This window comes from Falco naumanni, chromosome 1, assembly GCF_017639655.2.
Source record: "Falco naumanni isolate bFalNau1 chromosome 1, bFalNau1.pat, whole genome shotgun sequence".
Lineage (NCBI taxonomy): Eukaryota > Metazoa > Chordata > Aves > Falconiformes > Falconidae > Falco > Falco naumanni.
The window spans coordinates 120,960,570-120,981,528 of record NC_054054.1 but is presented as its reverse complement, the minus strand read 5'-3'; the positions used below and the strand labels follow the sequence as shown (position 1 = coordinate 120,981,528).

Here is a 20,959-nt window from a genome sequence, read left to right as displayed (position 1 = left end):
GAGTAGAATGGAATGGGTTTGGTCTGAGAACATATTGAATGGTTGCATAATTAGTGTAAGGGCTAATGAGTCACATTCTTCATGCTCAGTAAATATTCTATAATACTAACAGCAAAGGCACTATTTATAATTGCATCTGGGTACTTTAAAAAGAGAAAAAACCCACAACCTTCTTTCCTGATACAAAACTACATGAAACAATTAAGTTTTGGTCTCCGTATTTAAATTTCAAGTGCTAGTTGAATTTGCCTGATTTCAGTTTTGGCTTGTGTGTGCAGACAATACGACAAGTTTAATTATCTGGCTATCTGCCTTACATGTATTTCTTTATAGTCTTTCCAGACTTTTCTTAAACTTGCCCTTTTTTATATTTTGCAGTTCCCTCCTTTTGGGGTTTGGTGAACTCAGCTTGGAATCTTTGCTCTGTTGGGAAAAGACAGTCACCTGTCAATATTGAAACCAGCCATATGATTTTTGATCCCTTCTTAACTCCTCTTCGCATAAACACAGGGGGAAGAAAGGTATGTGTTCTATCATGTTCTCCTATTAAAAAAAAAAAAAAAAGAAGATGTTATTAGACTTACAAACATTTGCTATAATTTATATTTCTAAAGCATTTACATTTTTATCTCCCTAAACTCTGAGGCTGAATAACAACCTAGTGCTTTGCATATCACACAATTCCATCACTGCTGGAAAGATAACAACTGTACATTTTTAGGTGTCTTCTAACTTGTATTTATATTTTCATATTAACTGTTACTTGAAACTCTGCTGTCTGGAAGATTAGCATCTCACTTGGAAACTCCACATTTATAATTAAATTAGGTGTTCATCCTGAGTGGCATTTTAAAGGTGCTATTTTGTTTAAGATTGGCTGAGACCTTCGTTTAGTCATCTAAATCAGGATAACATTGCAGTGCCATCACATTAAGGGGTAGGAAGGGATGAATGAGCTTCTTTATGTTATGAAATAAAAGGAACTGTGAGATACATATCTAAGCATGGGAGAGGCAGACAGATGTGTTCAAAAAGTAATCTAGTTTCTGTGTTATCTAGAGCATATTGGCACTCATTGTAGGATTTTTGTTATTGGATATGTCCCCACATATATTAACTAGAAAACAGAATGGCAACATTTATTTTAGTAGATCATAAGTAAATCTCCAAGGATATTGTATCAGATGAAAATGAGAGGTTAGCAAAGACTATCTTATTCATCTAAAATCACCATAATTTCTTGTTGGAAAGTGACTGCCACAGCTGACTAGTTTATTAACAACCATTTCTGACCAACAATATTTTTTAAATTATGTATATAGAAAACTTATCTTGTTTACTCAGATTTTGAAAGTATATCTTAATAAGACGAGGTATAAGTCATTCTGAGCTAGATAACCTCAGCTTCTAGGGTAGTCCATGTAGATTAAAGGTGGAAGCAGGAAATAATCTTGACAAAATGGTGCTTTGCAAAGAGGTGGAGATTGTTCTCTAAAGTGTGTGTACATATAGAAATACTGCTGATAGGTGGTAATCAGTGATTATATTCTCACTTTTCTGTACTATATCTGAGTTAGGAGCTAAAATTTGGACAAGGATTTTATTTTATTGTAGTAAAAACCTTGAGTTCAGTAATGTTCCTATGAGGTTTTGCATCTCAGATGCGGAAGCATTGTAAGTCAACGTAATTCACAAGAAATAATTTATGACTATGGATTTGAAAAACACCCAAGTATGTGCATTTGTGCTTGCTGACCTAGCACTTAGAAGCAGAACTGAAAATGTTATGCATGTATACAGTGGAAAAATGTAGAAAGTTAACAAATACAAATAATGAAAGCAGATTTGGATCCCAAACGTTTCACTTTTAATAATCTCATATCATTAGATTAGTTAGGGACATTTTACATACCTGGTTCTTAAAAGTAGTTTCTGCATTGCCAAGGTTAGGTGCTAACTCGTTCTTTCCATTTATGTTTACTAAAATAATTATACTTACTAAAAATTAGGAGTTCTGACAAATTTTTGAGTGCAGCACCAAAAGAAATTTCAAATTTGAAATTTGAAAAGAAATTCAAAGAGAGATAGTAATTTCAAAGCTTTGCAAATACCAAACTGATGCTAATGATTAAGTTTTATGATTTTTCTTTCACTAAGGAATGTATTCACAGTATGGAAGCTTAAGGAAAATCCTCAGATAGCTAAGTTATCAATTCAGTTTATCCTACTAAAGGGTTGATACTTTTCAGTTCTAAAATTATTTTATAAATATAGCACCTTGGACCTGTTGGCACTCTTGGAAATAGTCATTAGTTCATGATGGATTTGTGTTGCTTCCCTTATGTGAGGGTGCTTAAAAGGGTATTTTAAAGATTTTGTTGCTTATTCCATGCAGGCAGTTCTCTTTAGTTCAATCTGTAATGCAGAACAATGCAGATGAAAAGGCATTGTGATTTACAGTATCAGAATAAGCACAGACTCTTAACAAAAGATGATTCCAAAATGACTTACCTTCTCCGGTTGTCTTGACAAATGAGGTTTCTGCTGGAAACAGCATGAGTTGTTAGGAGTTTGCTCTGTACTTCCTGCTGAGGTTCTGGTGGTACATGTGCACATACATCAGAATCGTTGTAAGCTTCATCACAGAAATGATAAAATGGTGATATTGTTACTGGAGGACAGTAATGCTTCCAACTATGGCCCAGATTTCAGGGTAATACATACATTTTACTTTTTAAGCAGAAATGCATTGAGGTTTTTCATTATAATACAAAAAAGAGGGGGTTTGACTCTGCTATTTCTGTAAAGGCTGACATATTTCAGATTATTTATAAATTACAGTATACGAAATACAGTGATACGAAAGTCAGGAATAAAATCACATGTAAGATGTCAGTGAGTCGAAGCCAGGAGTTTCAGAATATTTAACTTTAGCAATTCTGAGAATTCAGCTGTTTTTTTGAACCCACTCAGGGTGAAGCAAATGTATGATTATTAATAAAATATCGTAGGCACCGATACCGTGGGAGATGCTGTGTCAGTAATGAGTTGGTCTTACCACACTCACAAATATTATCCTGCTGCTGTCAAACGGCGATGGCTGCCTGTCATGTTGCAGGAACAGGATTTGTTCTAGTTGTGATATAGTCTGTTTTAAAGAGGTTTCTAAAAGAGTTGAATCAAAATTCTCCTTTGAGGAAAAGATTGCAATTTTAATGCCTTAAAAAAAAAAAATCTTTGCTGATAGTTATGGCTTCAGTGAGGATTTGAGTTGGCAGGTGGTATATTTGTGTTACTTTTTTGGTAATGTTTTTTATATGTTAAAAATGGAGGTGTGTTTCATGTGGACCAAAGCACCTCCGTTTTCAGGGCAATGAACCAATTGATGTAACAGCCTGGGAATTTTTTAGGCAAGACTTAACCGTGATTATGCTGTACACAAAAGGATTTTATGCAACTGATCCTAAGAAAAATGATGAATAAATAAAAAAGGGATTTGATGTGGATTCAAATAAAAGTTATAATAAGCTAGCTTACATGCAGGTGAACAAGAGAGACAGCTAGTTGCACACTGTCAAAATTACACACCTTTTGAAAAGGGAGCTGGGAGGAGAATCAAGGCTTAAGAGAGAGCTAGGTGAAAGGAAATGTTTAGTACAGTTAGCCTTGGAACAGTAACTTCAAATTTTTAATGAATTATTTTGCTATGAAAGTCAGTTTTATTTGGATTTGAAAACGCAAATATTTATTTTAAAAAAAAAAACATTTCTACTTTTTGTGCTTCATTTTTGAAATTCACTTAAGAAGGAACAGAAGGGGTTCACCACAGGACCAGAATCCAAGACCAGTCTAGAGGAATGCACATAACGCATACCTGGGTGATATGATCACTGACTTAATATATGCTCTTAACTCTTTCATTCCCCACCAACTCGTTTCTCTTGGGCCTGCCTTTTTGGAGGTGGAGAGCATTGCTGAATTTCTGTAAACCAGTTACCTGTTTAGTTCTCAACATCCACCTCAGTAGACCAAAACTGTTCTAAACCACTCCATTACAGAATTTATGTCTAAAGAGTCCATCTTAAGTAGATACCTTTCTAGCCAATTCCATTAGAGAGAATGGTTTATTTCATTATTAGTAATGGCAGGCATTTTAATAAACCAGATTGAGTCTTTCCTACAATTTTTTAGACCACATGGGAATAACATAATAATTTTCTTGTTCCTGAAGAAGAGTAATGGTCTGAAGTGAGAGTATGAAGGACATCGCTGTCTTCCTACCCCACCTGCAAGGGGCAAGAAGTACAGTCTGTGGCTTGTTACATGGCAGCTGACTTAAGAGTTACTTCTGATCCGAGGTTGAGAAGAAAATTCTTCCCCTTCCATTCAGGAGCAAATGGGATGGCAGTGCAATTTGCCAAATATTTATACCTCTCTGATCCAATTTTTCACAATGAAAGTTCCAGTAAGCAATAATATATCGCTTTATGTGCTGTCCAATGATTGCAGTGCAGCGTCGGTCATGAGATTTAAAATTCAAGCATCATCAGATGTTATTCTGAATCGCGCTGTGTTATTTGGTATGTGTGCCTCTCCGTTTCCTGAGAAAGTGGCTTTTCAGGTCCTGAAGACTGAATATCATTGAATCAGATAATTGGATTTCAAGATCCAGAATCTCAGCACAAAATACTTAATGAATTTACATGCAGATAAATTCCCCAGAAGAAATGCTGCTTTTGAGGAAACTCCCCAAGTTTCAGTTCTCTCTCAGGCCCAGCTTTGTCTCTTGATTATCCATCTTAGTGAATTTAACATGCAGCCCATTTCAGATAAACAGCCCTTTTAAATAAACAATACAAACCCTTATTAATATGCTAATCATGCCTCTCCACTCTGTCACAAACACCGCTTTACTTTCTCTGCTTTTTTTCTTTGGATTCACATAAGCACCCAGGCAATCAGCAACAGGACAACAGAATAATATTTTTCAACAACCCAGTGTAGTCTGGTGACGATTGGGCAGCAAGCACTATGGGTTTCAGTCTCCAAAGCAGGTTTTACGGACTGCCATGGAGCACAGCAGTGCAAGAACAAACGACCTCACTTCCCACGGAGCTAGTCCCCTGCTGGATTTCATCTTGCTTTCGCCAGTGCTGGCTGTCTCCTCTGAGAGCTCTTCCCTTTGGTCCCCCAGAATTTGTCCCCTGACTTACCTGTAGCCCGTCTGCCTTTGATCTCCTGATTCTCTGTAGACTTAATTTCACGAGCCCTATTTCTGAGATTCTTTAAGACTGAATTACAGTTCTTGGCCATACTTAGTTGGGTTTTTTTCTCCTGGAAACATATTAAGTAACAGCATGTTACTTAACAGTAGCAGTGGTTTAGACACTAAGTGCATCCCTGCCAATTAATTAAACTTTGTCACATAAGCAATGCTATGTCTTACTAATCATCTTAGGTCATGTTCAAGGACGTAAATTGTGGTTTAAAGCAGGTAAAGTTCTGTTTAAAATCACTTTATTTTGAAGACAAGGAAGGACATGGTGCCTGATGCTGACCTCTGGGGAAATAAATCGATCTGTGCCAGCCAGGACTGTTACAAACATTCCCTAGCTCAGTCTGCATAAAGGAAAGTTACTCAGTAAGATCCATAAGTCTGCCTTCTCATATGGAGCATTAATGAATGCAATCACATATTATTTAAATTAGTATCTTTATAAATAATTGGCTCACTCTGTGCATCATGAGATAATGGCAATATTTAGCAGTTTCTAAACTAAAATGGGATAGGAGAAAAGAGATTTATGAATTGAAATCAGTTAAATGGTTTCTCTGCCAGCTAGTTCTGATTCCATGCTGTTCAATCAATTCAGAGTATTACTAGCATTTTTCTCAAGAGTGCAATATATGACAACTGCCAAGCTTTGCTTTGGTGATTACTAAAAGGACAGATACTGGTGTGAACCATATTTCAGCACTGCAGGAATATAAAAAATGAATTGTTAGAAATGGTCCAGGAGGAATAGATAGCAGTAAGACATCAATGTCATCTGTAAACTGACTTGAGATGAATTTTTAGAGGGCTTAATAATATGTTTTGATTTAGAGTGGCTTTAGAAAGTCAAAAGTCTGATGCAAATATCAAAAACTTTAATGAAGAAAAACTGAAATATAGTGTTGTTGCTTAAATAATTGTTCAGCATTTCTAATACTTCAACAGTATTGCATGTTCTCAGATGTGTTAGTAAATGAACATAAAATGAAACCAGCAGGTTAAGGTAACCTGTTTATTCATCCTTGTCATTGATTTCAGAACAGCAAAAATTGCTAAGTATTATTGCAGAGGTACTTGCAAACCTTGCTGTTAATGGGTGATATATGGGGAAAAACATACATTCGGGGTCTTGGTCTGTCTCTGTACTGGGACATCTGTTTCCTTATCACTGCAATGATCCTTTCTTGAGACTGAACCACTTTGGAATATGTGGGGACTCAGATGTGCAACTTCTGGTTTGAATTTCTGATTATCTGTGATAGTAGAACACCCATGAAGTCATGAAGGAGTCCCGAGCAGGCACAGTAATGCGTTTCTACAGCTTCTGCATAGTATCAAGGGGGTTTTGCTCCAGTATAACTACTCTGCTTGACGTTTAACCTTGTCTAGTGTCATAAAACAAGCTCACTTCTCTGCCATGGGAAACTTCCTAGGAGATCCTAGATCTGGCAAGAAGTGATTCAGCGGGCTTACCACACAAGCTCTATTGTACCCCGGTTTAGAGTTCAGGATATGCTCTCATTTTGGCAGCAATACCTTTCTAATTCTATGTTAAACTATATCTCAGCTGCAGTCGTGTAGTAATTAAAAGCAACTCGTGGTATCCTTGCAAAGGCAGGTGTGCTAACCCTGGGAACGCATTCAAAGGGATGTGACTTGAAACATCCAGCGGATCTGCTGTTACGGACATTGGGCAGCAGATCCGTTAGAATGTTAAAAGAGTCTGTGGTATCATTGAAGCTGGGCTAGCTGACCCTAGCCAAAGGTCTTGTCCATTTCTTGCTTTTTTCTTTACTCAATTGCTTATTTCAATAGTGTTTTCCTCTTTTCGGTTCCTAATAATGTACATTTAAAAATGATTAGAGCAGCAGCTGGCCTCCAACTACTAAATAGTTTGATATATTCAAAGGAATTTTCAAAAATACCAACTTTGTTCTTAATGCACTTTTTCTATCTTCTAATATACATTGTTCATGGGTTTTGTAGTATCTTATTTGGGTTTATTTCATCCTGCACTTAGGTCTATTTATAAACCTAAATGTTTATTTCAAGCCTTGCAGAAGTAAAAGTAACATATATCTTGTCTTTGTACTTGATTCTGTACTTGAGGCTATAACCACTGATGTGAAAAGACTGAAGATACTCTGTTTTCTCTCGCACTGATCCTGCTGTCGTAGTAAAGGTGTGCAAGTCTTCTAACACCATATGCTTTAAATGGAATATAATTTTCTGGTTTAGCATTATTAAAACACATTTCCTGGTCTCAGATGATTCATTCTTTGGTTCTTTTTTTTTTTTTTTTTTTTCTGGTGTGTGGTTTTTTGGTGTTTTTTTGTGACAAAAATAAAATAAGTATGATATACTGAAACTTAGTAAAATATGATAACATTTTCTTGAAATTGGGTAATTTTGGCACAATATCAAAGAAACATTTTTAAGTGAGACCCTGCTGTAATGGATGGGGATGTTCCATGTTATTTTGTACATGGAAGTTGAATCATACTATCTATCAAAGTCAAGCTATCTGGGGAAGAAGGTAGCACATATAATGCTATTGTTCAGCTGCCACCAGTTCATCTGGGGCAAAAGATTTGCCATGCTGACCAGAACTAATGAGAATCCACACTCTTCTCTTCCTGGTAAATCCTGGCCTCAACATTTTACAGTTGTGTGCTCTCAGTTCAATGGCAAAAGGCTGCAATTTGTAAAGCAGTTTTTATGATCGCTGGTTGTGCATATTGGAGACTTTTTTTCTTTTCAGAAAGCAGATGTTAGGTACCTGTTATGTTCAGTTACCAGTCCTTTAGGAAGGTGACATAGTCAGAACCCTAAATAGCTACGTAGCTATAGTAGCTAACATTACCTGTGTTTAAAAACAGCATCGCAACAGTTTCTTTCAGCATTTAAGAATAATTTACACAGCATCCAAGACATTTGCTTTTTTCTTTTTGTAATCAATATAAGTCCATCTTGAAATTATTTTGAAATGGTAAGTAAATAATTACTTATCAACAATTCAAAAAGTTCAGGTCTTTTTATTTCAATATTAGTTTATTTTCCTATGTGAGAGTAAACATTGGAGCTTTACAGCTTCCTAGCTGGCAGGTGTATATTGCATAGTAAATAGGGCTTCTAACACTAACAGTGTGTTGGCTGTGGTTTGGTTCTTCGTCAATTAAGTCGGTGGCAAGACTGTTAACCGATCAGCCTTTATGTCCTGCATCCATCAAGTATGTATTTATAGCCAAGATATTTTTCCTGAAGATGATTTAAAAATTGCTCTGGAATGCTGTAACATAGTGTAGATTAGGAGACCAGTTTATACGTGAAGAGAGGAGATTTTATAATGTACACTAGGTGTCTGCTGCCCATCTAGGCATGAGACGCATTTTGGCTGAAGATGTGTTAGTGGAAGAAAGGTAAGCTTTCTTCCAGAAAGTGCTCTGCATAGTTGTACAGACGGCAGGCATCCGGATTGCACGTGGCCTGCTGGTGGCAGCTGTGAAGTGTGAGTGCTGAGACCCAGGGCCTGAGCAACAGGCACCTGATGCAGCCGTTCAGGAACCTGGGGAAAAGGTTCTCTTCATTTTCTTACGCAACTCTCAGTTTCGTCCAAAATGATTAAAGCTATGGCCTGGAGACTGATTTGTCATGGGGTTGCAGCAATCCCAAGTAAGTGAAAACATTCAGGAAATAAATGAAGATCCACCCTGACTTATCATCAGTTCATTCACATAACAATTAAGAAAGTTAAGGTTAAGTAAACCTGCCTTGTGGCTGGAGTGTTAAGCCCAAAGTAATTGGAAATCTGGTGCTTGTGAAACTTTTGTTTTGGCTTTGTGTCTCCAGCATGACAGATAACATTTCTCTTAATCACATGTCCCTGTATTGTTTTACACTGAATGTAATCAAGAAATCACAATATATTTGGCACAGATTTCTGCCTGTCTTGCTGCTGAAGTAGGTGCTTTATAATAGATAGACACATGTCAATCCTGCTGTACGCTAGAAAAGATGAGGATAAACAACGCTGCTGCCAGGGTGAAATACAAATTGCTGTGGCAGTCAAATGTGCCATTCAGAATTCTGAGTAGCAGTATGGTGTTAGAGAGAAGTGCAAGTTCATTGTTTTCCCTCCTGGTCCTGTTAATCTCTGATTGTTGAAGATTGAAGCAGGCACAGTTTGCTTATAGGCAGGAGAAATAATCTACGTCTTTTAGGATTAGATGCTAGAAAGGAGCTTACAGGAAAAAAACTGAAGCAGTGGTCAATGAACTGTATCTAATAATCAAAAACAAATCTGTGGATCAGCAGCTCCTCATCAAACTGGGATCTGGATGGTAAAGCAGCGGGGGTATTTAAGCTGTGTATCACTCAACAGGCTGAGGAAAACCATCAGTAGGTGGTTCTGGAGCAGAGGAGGAAAATGTACATAAATTGGGGGTAAGAAACTGTTCTTAATGTAAGGGATGGCATATATTACATGGGATTGCAGGCCTTGCAAGAAAATTGGAAAGAGAAAATAATCCTTTTGCATGTACCCTTTTTTTATTTGGGATATGTTGTTCCTGTACACAAAGTGACAGAAAATCATAGGTCATAGTAGTATTGCTTAGCTGGGTAGTAGCCCTCTGTGTCACTTAGGTACCTGTTTGAACCTGTAACTATTGTTTGTTTTATGTAACTTTCCACCGAAAGCAATTACAACTGAACGGTTTTACCTCCAGCTTCTTTATTGAGTTATTGCTTGTGTCCATGAACAAGAAAGAGACCCAAACTATCAATGTAGGTCTGACAATGGAAATTTTAGCTTTTAAACAGAAATAATAGAGGGAAATTAAACCTGACTACCAAAAATACCAGTGTTTCCTCTTGTCCTGTAACTTGTAACTTGGGAGAAGAGACCAACACCTGCCTACACCTGCCTCACTGCAGCCTCATTTCAGGCAGTTGCAGAGAGCAATAAGGTCTCTCCTGAGCCTCCTTTTCTCTAGGCTAAACACCACCCGTTCTCTCAGCCGCTCCTTGTAAGACTTGCTCTCTAGACCCTTCACCAGCCCCGTTGCCCTTCTCTGGACACGCTCCAGCCTCCTTACATCCCTCTTGTAGTGAGGGTCCCAAAACTGCACACAGGGTTTGGGTTGTGGCCACACCAGTGTGCACGGGACAATCACTGCCCTTGTGTGCCACGCTGTTTCGGTTACAAGCCAGGATGCTGCTGGCCTTCTTGGCCACCTGGGCACACCGTTGGCTCATGTTCAGCCGTCAGTCAACACCTCCAGGTCCGTTCCTGCCAGGCAGCTTTCCAGGCTCTTCCCCAGGCCTGTGGCCTGTGTGGGGCTGTTGTGCCCCAAGGGCAGGACCCGGCCCCGAGCCCTGTTGAACCCCAGTGGCCTCAGCCCATCGGTCCAGCCTGCCCAGCCCCCCCTGCAGATCAACATTCCCCCTGGCTTGGTGTCACCTGCAAACTGACTGCGGGTGCCCAATCCCCTCGTGAGTAACAGGAAGGCATTTGATTAAAGCATCAGTTTGAAGAAACAGCATCATTTGTAAGGAAAGTCAAACTGTTGATTTTTTGAATTTATGTTTTGTCTCTATTGCATCAGCTCCAGCTCTGAATAATACTGTGATTAGGGAAAGGGGTGGCTTCTGTAAAGTTATCTTGAGCTTAAATCTGTATAACTTGCATCGTAACTTGAAACCATCTGAAGGAAGTGCCTACGGGTGCTGATACATCCTGAAGAGATTGTTTCACAAGGCAGTTGGAGCACCTGAAGTGAGTATTAAGAGATAATTCTGCTCAAGAAAGATGACTTTATTTCAGTGTTATGAATGCACAAAGTCTATCTCAAAGCCACTTCTGGATCAAGGTGAAAACGTACATCATATAAATACAAGTAGTGCTAATCTCTAACCTGTGACATACTGCTCAGAAAAAAAATGTACTGCATACTGCACTCTTATTTATTTTAACAACTCAGTGCCACCTGTCTCAGGGAAGCTGTACAGCAGAAGAGGGCATTGCATTGAATACATAACTTGCATGGCATGTTGCCACATGGATATATTTGAGGTATATATCAAGGGTGAGTAGGAAGGGGAAGGAGTGGGCAAGGGTTAATAAGGACAAATTGTGTTTCTTTACTTCCCTTGGATGTGCAGTAAAAAGGAATGGGTATACCCCTTACTCCCATATCCTTTCTTCTGTGCCCTAGCCAGCAGCTGGAAGCAGCATATCAACATCATAATTTGCTACTGATAGTATTAAATCCCTGTACTCGCATTCTGCAGTCCTCCATTCCCTGCCACACAACAGTGCAAAGTATATCACAGATATGACTTTAAATCACAGCATCTTCCAGGGCTATGCCAAGGGCAGCACAGCTGTGCTGAGGTGGCACTTAAAAGCTCCTTTGAAGATACTTTCCTTAACTAAGTAGTTAACCTTAACTAAGTATTTAGTCTAGTCGTATTTCATCTAGGACTATTTAAGACCTCTACCGAAAATAGCATGCAAATGTACTCAGCAAAGAAGCCTTTGGGAAAAAAAAGGATTAAAATGAGAATTATTTTCAATCACACAAATGTACTTTTAATTTCATCACAGCCTTTCCAAATAAATGTATTTTTGTGTTTAGTTTTGTAAAGCATATTATTTATATGATGGACGTTAATAGCTACTTTTGAGTGACTTAAGCTTTTGATGCAAAATATAAATTCATGATCTTTTCTTTCAGTGTGTTACTAAAAATGACATGCTGCCATGGTTTCAATAGCCTGAAGATGGGTTAGGATGTAAATCCCTGTTTGACACATACAAGGCTATTTACTAGGTATTGCTCAGTTAGAAGCACAGACACACTGTGAAACAGGTCTCTGGGTTTGATGTTGCCCAAGGACAGATTTGAATGCTGGAGAGAGAAATCCTGCACCCAGAACCTCACTACCAAGATGGATTTGGCGTGGACAGAAGGCAGGGATACTGGAGAGATTCTTGGACTCATCAGCCACCCAACAGTAAATCCATGCCTCTAAATCTCAACTTTAGGCCTACAACTTTGGCACTTTATCTTGTCTATTTGAAATCTTCACTTACAAGTAAGTTATTAGGTACCCAAGACTAGATGGATGGAGGCTTTTTATAGTGCTTACACCACCTTCCTTTTATATAGATGTATATATATATGTATATTTACAGAAGGATATTGTTTTGAAGCACAGGGATGTATGCCAGCATCTATGATCAGATTTCAGATGGAATGGTCCTCTATTATCATGCAAAGTTTTGTGCCATCTACTTACCCATTTACCGTAACCCAAAGGTCCTCGGACTTTGGGGTGTCTACATATTGGTTATAAATTATTTTTGTATCTTGTTTGACCTTTTGGGAGGCCTCTTTGTGACAAGTCTTCTGTTAACATGAAGAAATAATGCAGCCTGGTTTCCTGCAGAGTCTCATTTTAACTTCTGTACAGCCTCTGTCCCCCATTATCACTTCTCCACTGCTCCACAGAGCCCCTCCGTTAGAAGGCAAATGCAGAAAATGCTGTGGTTATTTCCAAGTTCCTTTGTGCCAGCTTGCCTGCAAATGCACCTCCTCATTGCCCAGTTGATTGATGCCAACAATAGTCTATAATATCTGAGTTTTACCAGCCTGTTCCTCAGTACAAAATTGGTTTGGGCCTTTCTTCTACCCATTTTTCACAAAACACTGAGATTTCTTCTTCATCAAAGTTGGGTGAAACTGGCCAGCAGATACTGGAGTTAGTGCAGGGAAAGTAGGAAACAGGTCAACAACCAGTTTGTTACTATTATAATAAACTATTTGCAGTATCTTTTGTCATAGGCATCTTATTGCAAGCAGTGTGTGCCTGTGAAGCCAGGAGCTATCAAAGCTAAGTACTTATGTACCAAACAAGGAACTTCACAAGTAGATGTATATTAAAGAAAGAAACTGTATATCCTGTAGATTGCCACTTTTAGCATCACTGTTTTGCACATCAGTTTTTGGCTGCTGTTTTCTCCAGCAGAAATGTATCATTTTCAGTATCTTTCAGGGAGTACAGCAGTAAGAACTGAACATTATAAGCAAAACAATGTTAATAAATTAATAGGAATGTAACATCACTTGGATAAAAATCTTAACAATGTACCCAAAGGAGTGTCTCACCCAAGGAGTTTTCATTCTTTTAGAACTCTCTTTAGAAGATCCAGCAGCTTTTGAATAGAAATAGTATGCTGTTTTGTTCCTATTGTGATAAATTCCAGTTAGGGAGCTAAGCATCAGAAAGCGCTCTGGGAACCATTGCCAGCTGCAGTGCAAGGACACGTGTAAGGACTACGGCACCTGTACCGAGCAAGGTCACAGCTCACATCCTCCTACAGCTATGTGGTAAGTCTCACAGGCCAGAGGCGCGCTACAAGAGAATCTGCTCAAAAGTACCAAAGCCAGCTCAGAGAACAAGCAGAGGGGTTCAGCTTAAAGTATGAGCACAAGGTATCTGACTTGGTCCTGCACAGCTGGTTTGGAGCTCAGCCAGCCATGGTGGGTGTCTCTGCACTCACCTCCAGGGTTGGGGGAAGCTTCTGCCTAAACAGCTCAGGATATTTGAGTGGACTGATATTATTCCAAATGTCATGTTCTTTAAATACTGTTTGAAGTTGAAGGTTTACTCAGTTCCCATTAGAATATCACTGCAAATATCACCAAGTTATTTATATGTGTCCAGCTGCTTTATCACCTCCTGTTCCTACTCTCCCAAAACAGTTCAAGGGAAGGGGAGAAATTATTTAGCAGGAAGAAGTCTTAGACCAGTTTCATGCTGAATGCTCACCGCTGCAAGTGAAGGCATAATCTCCTCATGAAAGGCCAAATCCTTCATTCTCGATGACTCTCCTGTCTGTGTTGATGCCTGGACTGATAACAATTGCCACTCGTCCCCTGCAAACTAAGCAAAAAATATAAACTCAGAAACACAGTTGTGAATATAGTCTTCAGCAGGGACCCAAAAATATATTTGTTCATTGAAGGCTGTGCTAATGAAAATCTCTACGAGGCATTAGGTAAGAACCCAGAAAGCATCACAAGTCAGGGAGTATTTCACTTGCATCTCCATCATTCTTTGGATAAAAACCTCTTTCATTTTCAGACCTCTGATAATGCTGTTAACAATGAGGTATTCTCAATCCAGTCTCTTTCCTCAGTTCTGGGCTCTCTGATTATCTCATTGAAAGGATTAAGTATCATTTTGGCCAATGGATTTTGCTCATATCCTCTCTTTCACTTACGCTTCTCTTTTCCTGAAAGCCCTTTAGCTGTAAAACCACATATCCATTTCAACATCTAAAATCCTTTGTCTAGTACTGATGGTCCTTTTTTAGTGCACCGTTGTGCCCTGCATAACTAAGCATACGAGTAAAGGGCTGTGCAGTGAGCTATATGTTAAAGAGATTCCTAAAAAGAGGAACTACTGGGAGGAACAAAATGCATGCCAGCACTTTAACTTTTCTTCCTGCCTCTGCCAGATACCATCTGTTACCTTTAGAAGGTTTGGGACTGCCGTTTTCCTGTGAGCAGCATAGAGGTGATTACTGGGGAGAGCGAGCTGTGCTGTGGAGCTGTAAGCTGGTGCTGCACAGTGCAGAAGTATGCAGCAGCCTTTAACTGAACACTGCATGCATAAATTAGGCACAATATTAGAGCATCTGGTGTATGTAATGGGAGAATAAACCAGCTGTGCTAGATGAAATATTGAGTATGTCGAATTATTACAACAAACTTTATAAATATTACTGTTAGTCTGACCGCAATCGTTTTTTAATAGCATGAGATGACAGCAAGAGAGAGGAGTTCTGCACATCACATGTTATGAAAAAGAATGATACTATTGCAGAGAGCACAGGGACCAGCACCCAACTAGAGCAGGCAGAAACTGCCTGCAGACAACAGGGAAACTGCAACAGCAATTCCACAATGAGAAGGATAGTTCTCATCGCAAGATGTGCCATCGTAGCAAGAGTCCACAAAGCATTAAGGAGATATATTTTGCAATTTTTTGCAAAATGAAAGTTACATTTCATTAGCTTTTTATGGTATTTTGAGCCCAATCAATAAGCTTTACGACCTGCATCCTCTGTTGGCTCATTGAAGCTAACTGGGCTATCAGCTTTCTGTCTTGATACACTATAGATGGGCAATCACACTTTATTTAATGACTGAAATGGACACCTTTGGTGATACTGGATTCTTCAATGAGATATGTAATTGTTCCCAGCTTATGCAGCTTTTATTGAATTATTATTGAAAACATAATTTCATGCTTGGTTAAGTGGTAAATTTAATTCATTTGCTAGCAAGATACAGTAACAAATATGACGTTACCAGTATGACTTCTAAGAAAGGAGAGGAAGTTCAGTATAGCTAGCCAACAAGTATAAATTAGCTAAGCACTTGTTGGTTAGCTTTTCAAGATGTGCTGCTCATGGATTTTTTAAAAGCACAGGGAAAAACTTTTCCATCTAAAGTAGGTCAGTTGTGACTGAAAGTTGACAGTTGTAATGCGTAAGTTGAGTCTTGTGGGTACATTACAATCCCAGTTAGTTTTGCTCAAATGAACTGCCACTGGTCCTGCTTTTTGGTGACTTCAGGACAGGTGAGTCACTGAGGGCAAAGGACTTGTGGCTGCTTATGGAATTTCCTTAACAACAAAAATACAGCACCTTCCTTCATGTAGTTGTGTGTGCATCTACGCGTACTTTCACAAATGCATGCAGAGGGCATGGGAAAAAGGTTAAGAACCGTCCTTTGTTAAACTGAAGTTAGTGAGACGTGTCTGAACACGGACTATGTGCGAGGTACACGTGCTTTTTCCTTTTCAACACAAAATCCATGAGAAAGACTCGAAGCCATGGCTTGCTTTATGCAGGACTGACAGTAGTGCTGTGTAGAGCAGGAGATTGGACTAGAAAACTCCAGAAAGCTGTCAACCAACATTGCGCTGAATCTGTCTTTTGAACAGATTCTGGCTGCTTTAGTCCTAACTTCTCTCTGCTTTAACAAAGGCACCTAAGAATAGCCTGAGGAAATGCCCGTTTTTTGGGGTAAGGAAAAAGTAGCTTTTAGATGCCTGCAGTTTAATGAAACAAATTTTCCCCCTTATTTCTTGAATATAAAGCAGTTCGGACTGTCTTTGGCACCTCAGAGGAAATGCATTGTAAATTAAAGGTAGCTAGATAAATTTTCAGTGGATTTGATGAGATGAAAGGGTAAAGCATTCACTAGAAATGTTTTTTTCATAATAGATTGGAATTTATGGAAACCCTTACTGACTTTGCAGTTACATCAGTTATTTAGCATCTACAACACTACTTCCTTCAAATGTTACCAGTTTTAGTTTACTAATTCAACTGATCATCTTCTAAGCACAGTGAAATTGCATTGAATATACTCAAAATAATTTTTTTCTTAAAGAAACAGGATTATTTTAACTATTTTTGCAACTTCACACAACATAAACATGAATCAAGGGTTCATGGCTTTGGCTGTTACTTGCTGAGCATCCCTAAAAGTCAAGAACACATTGAAATTATCATGTTTTTTATGACACAATTGTCCAAATAAAGTTTTCTCAAGGAGCCCTACCTACCTACAAAATGTTTCACCGTTTTTCTACAAAGAATCTGTGGTGATATTTTACTTGAAATAGCAAGATTTAGTCCTTTTGCTTTCTCTCTGCCTGAATTTCTGAAGCAGCACTGACTTTATAGAGGCCAGTAGGATTTTTATTCTGGCCTGTTCATGATTGCAAGCAAGTTTTAATTCAGAATTTATGAGGTGTCTTTTGTATGGGTTTGAGTTTCATCATGACCTTTTGAAGTTGAGGATCCAACAGAGCTCATTGGCCTAAGTGTTAATACTTTTTTTCATTAACCAAATTTTGCTTAATTTAACATAGAATCTCATTGCATTCAATGGAGTTGCTTTTGGCAATCAAAGGAAACTATTGGGAAGGGGGTAACAAGCAATATTTGGTGCTAGTTGAGGAATCGGTAGATATGTTAAGTAGTATAAATACTTCTAGGGAGTAGAAAACCTGATTTTGCTAAACACATTTGAGATTGAAGATAGCTTAATGCATAATAAAGAGTGCAACATAGTGAAGTTGTAGCCTTAACTGTTGAATCTATGTTTCTACAGTAGAACTCATTGAGTGTGGGCTTGAAAAATCACTGTAAATTAAAAAATTATTACAGAAATGAGTACAGTAATTTAATGAATTTGGAGGGGGGGGGGAATAGAAATACACAAAATACAACAAAAGCCTCATTAAAAAAATAAGATAGAAGTTAAGGTTTTCCTGGCATTGAAAAGTCACTTAACAGCCAAAGTTCTAAACAAAAGGAAAATAAAATTTTTAAAAAACACACAAGGGAGTAGTAAATTCGTAATTTCTACTGAGTAAGAATTGGCAAACTGCTTGTCAATAGCTGTAAAATGCCTTCTGCTTGGAAATATTTCAGGACATTAAAGAGAAGAAAAGGTATTTGGCCCAAAGCTTTTGCCTCCAATGTACAATTTATGTCAGATTTATCTTTCCATTTTTTAATACACCAGGGCTTTTTCTGTCTTCTCTGTAAAAAATGGCCACAGAGGAGTCAGGAATTCTAGTGAGATGAGACTTTTTTTGAAACAGAGCCATGTGTCGCTGTCATTGCTTTGTTTGAGGTTATGCTGGCCACCATTTTCTATCTGTGTTACCAAACTCAGTAGCAACACAGTTGCTGCATGTCTTGCTATTATTATGTTCTTAACCAAAGCAAAAATACCTGCAAAAAACCCCTTTAAAGATCTCTGAATTTAATTTAACCATCTTTCTATCTCTGCCTGTCACAGGAGGAAAAAATACTCTTTTATATTAAAAAGCCTTTGATTAATTTTTCCTGGTCTTGATATCCTTTTAGAAAAGGTTCTTTACAAGTGTGCATAGCCCTCCTCTATTGATAAAGGAAGTTCTCTATGTAATACCACATTTTCTCATTTAAATACTCTCTCAATGTTCTTTTTTTTAATTATGTTTGCGGCTGTTTTAAAGCACCTTAGCTGAAACCTTCAGAAGTAAAGTACACAAAAATGCCCTTTGTTAGCTTTCCTGGCTTTGTCTATCATGAGCCCTCATAGCTCTCTTTGAATGCATACATCTTTGTTTGATAGTTGCATATGAGATCACCAGCGTGGCTCTCAACAAACAAGGGTGCATTTTAAAGGATAAGCTGAGTGCCTGTGAAATCATTGCACTGCATTACTATAGCTTATCTTTCTACTTTCATGGTCTGTAGTCCTCATATGGATTTATTTCATCAGTGCTTGCACACAGCTTTTATAGCGCCTTGTACCCTTGCATCATTTGGCCTGCTTAGACTCACCATAAAGCCTTATACTTAAAGGATAATGTTCATGATGGGGGAAGTATACAAGGCAATAAACAGCTTTTGCAGGTGATTAAACACACTGAAGCAAAGCTGAAGTATTTGAAAACCCCAAAAGCTGTTTATTGTAAGCACAGTAACACGTCACAAAGAGAAGCTGTGCTCAACAAGCCACAACATTAAATAAAAGCTTTTCTTTGCCTTGTCTGGCAAGGACTGGGAAGTTTTGTAGCGCTGCCTTCATTTCACCAAATAGATCCTTCCTTCTCGTTTTTAATGGTGTGGGTGGCTTTCATTGTTCACATAGGGTGTAACGGGAGATAGTTCCAGTGTAATTGCTTGGGATAAAAGCAGCAAAATGTCTTTCTTCAAATCACTACGGAGGTTCTTGATGATAGTCCTTCCCTCCTCTGCCCACCCCACAAGAGGCCCCCTTCGTTCCCAGCTGGTTTTTTTGTTCTTGCTGCTACAGCATTTGTCTATGTTTCGTGACTTTTTTGTGTGTGTGTGTTTGTTTGTTTGTTTCAACGATATCATCACCTCTACTTTCACCAGCACTTCAGTGTTTTCTTAACAAGCATGCTTGAGGCTGAAACGTTTAGCCACTTTACTGAGGTTAGAAGCAGGAGTATTATGAATTACAACATTTTTAATGCTAGGGAATCTCTGTTACACAAATAGTACTGCTTTTGAGTTATCTAAAACTGAACAGCCTTTTTTAGCAATTATAATTTACTAAATCACATGATTGTCAAGAGTCTTTTCTTTAAAATGTGATGAGACTCTTTATTATTCCAACAGAGGGCTGTTTGATAAACTCTCGCAGATTTCTGTGGGGCTTCCTATCAAATGCAGTGTATAAAACTGCATTTGCAATTTTTCAGCCTCAGCTTACTGGCACACATAATAGTAGTTAGATAACACACCGTAGCTATTTGTGCAAGTTAGACACTTAAGTGATACTATAGTTAACTGCTGACACAAACTATATGACAGAAAAATAAGTCATAGGTCAATAACCCTCACGGAAGACTGTAATTTTCTATGAATATGGATGCAAGGAAACTTACAGTCTAAGGAAAGAATATTTAATATTTTGCAGTGGTTCACAAAGACAACATTTTTGCTGTTTATTGCTGAGAATTACAGCACAGTCTTTTTCATTTATAAATGAGACCTTGAAGCTGTATCTTCTATGAAAAGAAAATATGAAAGGAATAATACAAGTTCGTAACTAGCTTAGATGGAAGCCATATGCTGTAAGAACAGAATTCATCAGATAAAGCAATAGTCAGGAAAAAATCTGGTTAGCAATTCCACGTAGTAGCTGACTGAGGGTTGGGGGTTTTTTTCATGTTGTCCTTTAATAATTTCTAAAAGAACAATGTGTTTTAGGGAAACTAATATTTACTCATTTATGCATACAAAACCATTCCAATAGTGTTGTAAAAAAAACCCCTGTGTACATTACATTCTTGTCTCAGATAAATATAAATCCAGTATAAATCTGGATTTGCACCAGTATTACTGAAACACAAATCTATCCTTGAATATCTTTATCCATTGTGACCTCTTACATTTATCCAGGCCAAATTGCAAATCATTTGGCTAAATAGGGAGAGGTGACATTCCTTAGCCTCACTGAGAGCCAGCAGGAGCGTTCATGGCAGCCCCTGGAGAATCTGTAACGCTGCATGCAGAGGAGTACAGTGTTTTCTGATGACTCCTTGAGAAGGCAAACTCAGAGCAGACAGTGGTATCATAAGGAAAGACACACATAGGAAAAATGTGTTTCATCTACAGTCGCTGGAATACATTCAAAGGTAACTGCTCATCCACAGATTGTGCTGTACCATTTGGGGAAAACATGCACATGTTGTGTCTGCGCAGGGCAGAAAAGATGAAGTGCAGAAAGAGACGTCAGTCCCTGAATGTGGAAAAATATAACTGACAGTATTTCTGTGGATTTCCTGGGAAGACAGGTGTCATTTGAAGATGTGCTGAGGATTTCGACTGTCACATTTGGAACAGGAATTAAGGCTAATGATAGTAAACATATTGACTTTCTTTTAGAACTCTCATCTCCCTCTAAAAGGAATACGAGTTGTTTGTTCCCATTTCAAGTTAGGGAAGAAGCTCTCACAGACTGATTTGGATTGTTTCTCACAAAGGTTAATCCTCATACTCCGTTCTCCATTTACTGTTGTCTTGTCAATCTCCATAATGAATATGATGTAAACATACTCAGGTAGCTTTTT

At 38.3% G+C, this 20,959-nt stretch overlaps 1 protein-coding gene across 3 annotated transcripts in view; it reads left to right on the top strand.

Annotated features, from left to right (window-relative positions):
• Positions 1-20,959, top strand: part of CA10 (carbonic anhydrase 10) — a 209,825-nt gene that overhangs the window by 82,063 nt on the left and 106,803 nt on the right. For all 3 annotated transcript variants that reach the window (XM_040581857.1, XM_040581856.1, XM_040581858.1), the window contains one exon: positions 379-521. In XM_040581857.1, the coding sequence (XP_040437791.1) occupies positions 379-521 (143 nt within the window). The remainder of the gene's footprint in view (positions 1-378; positions 522-20,959) is intronic.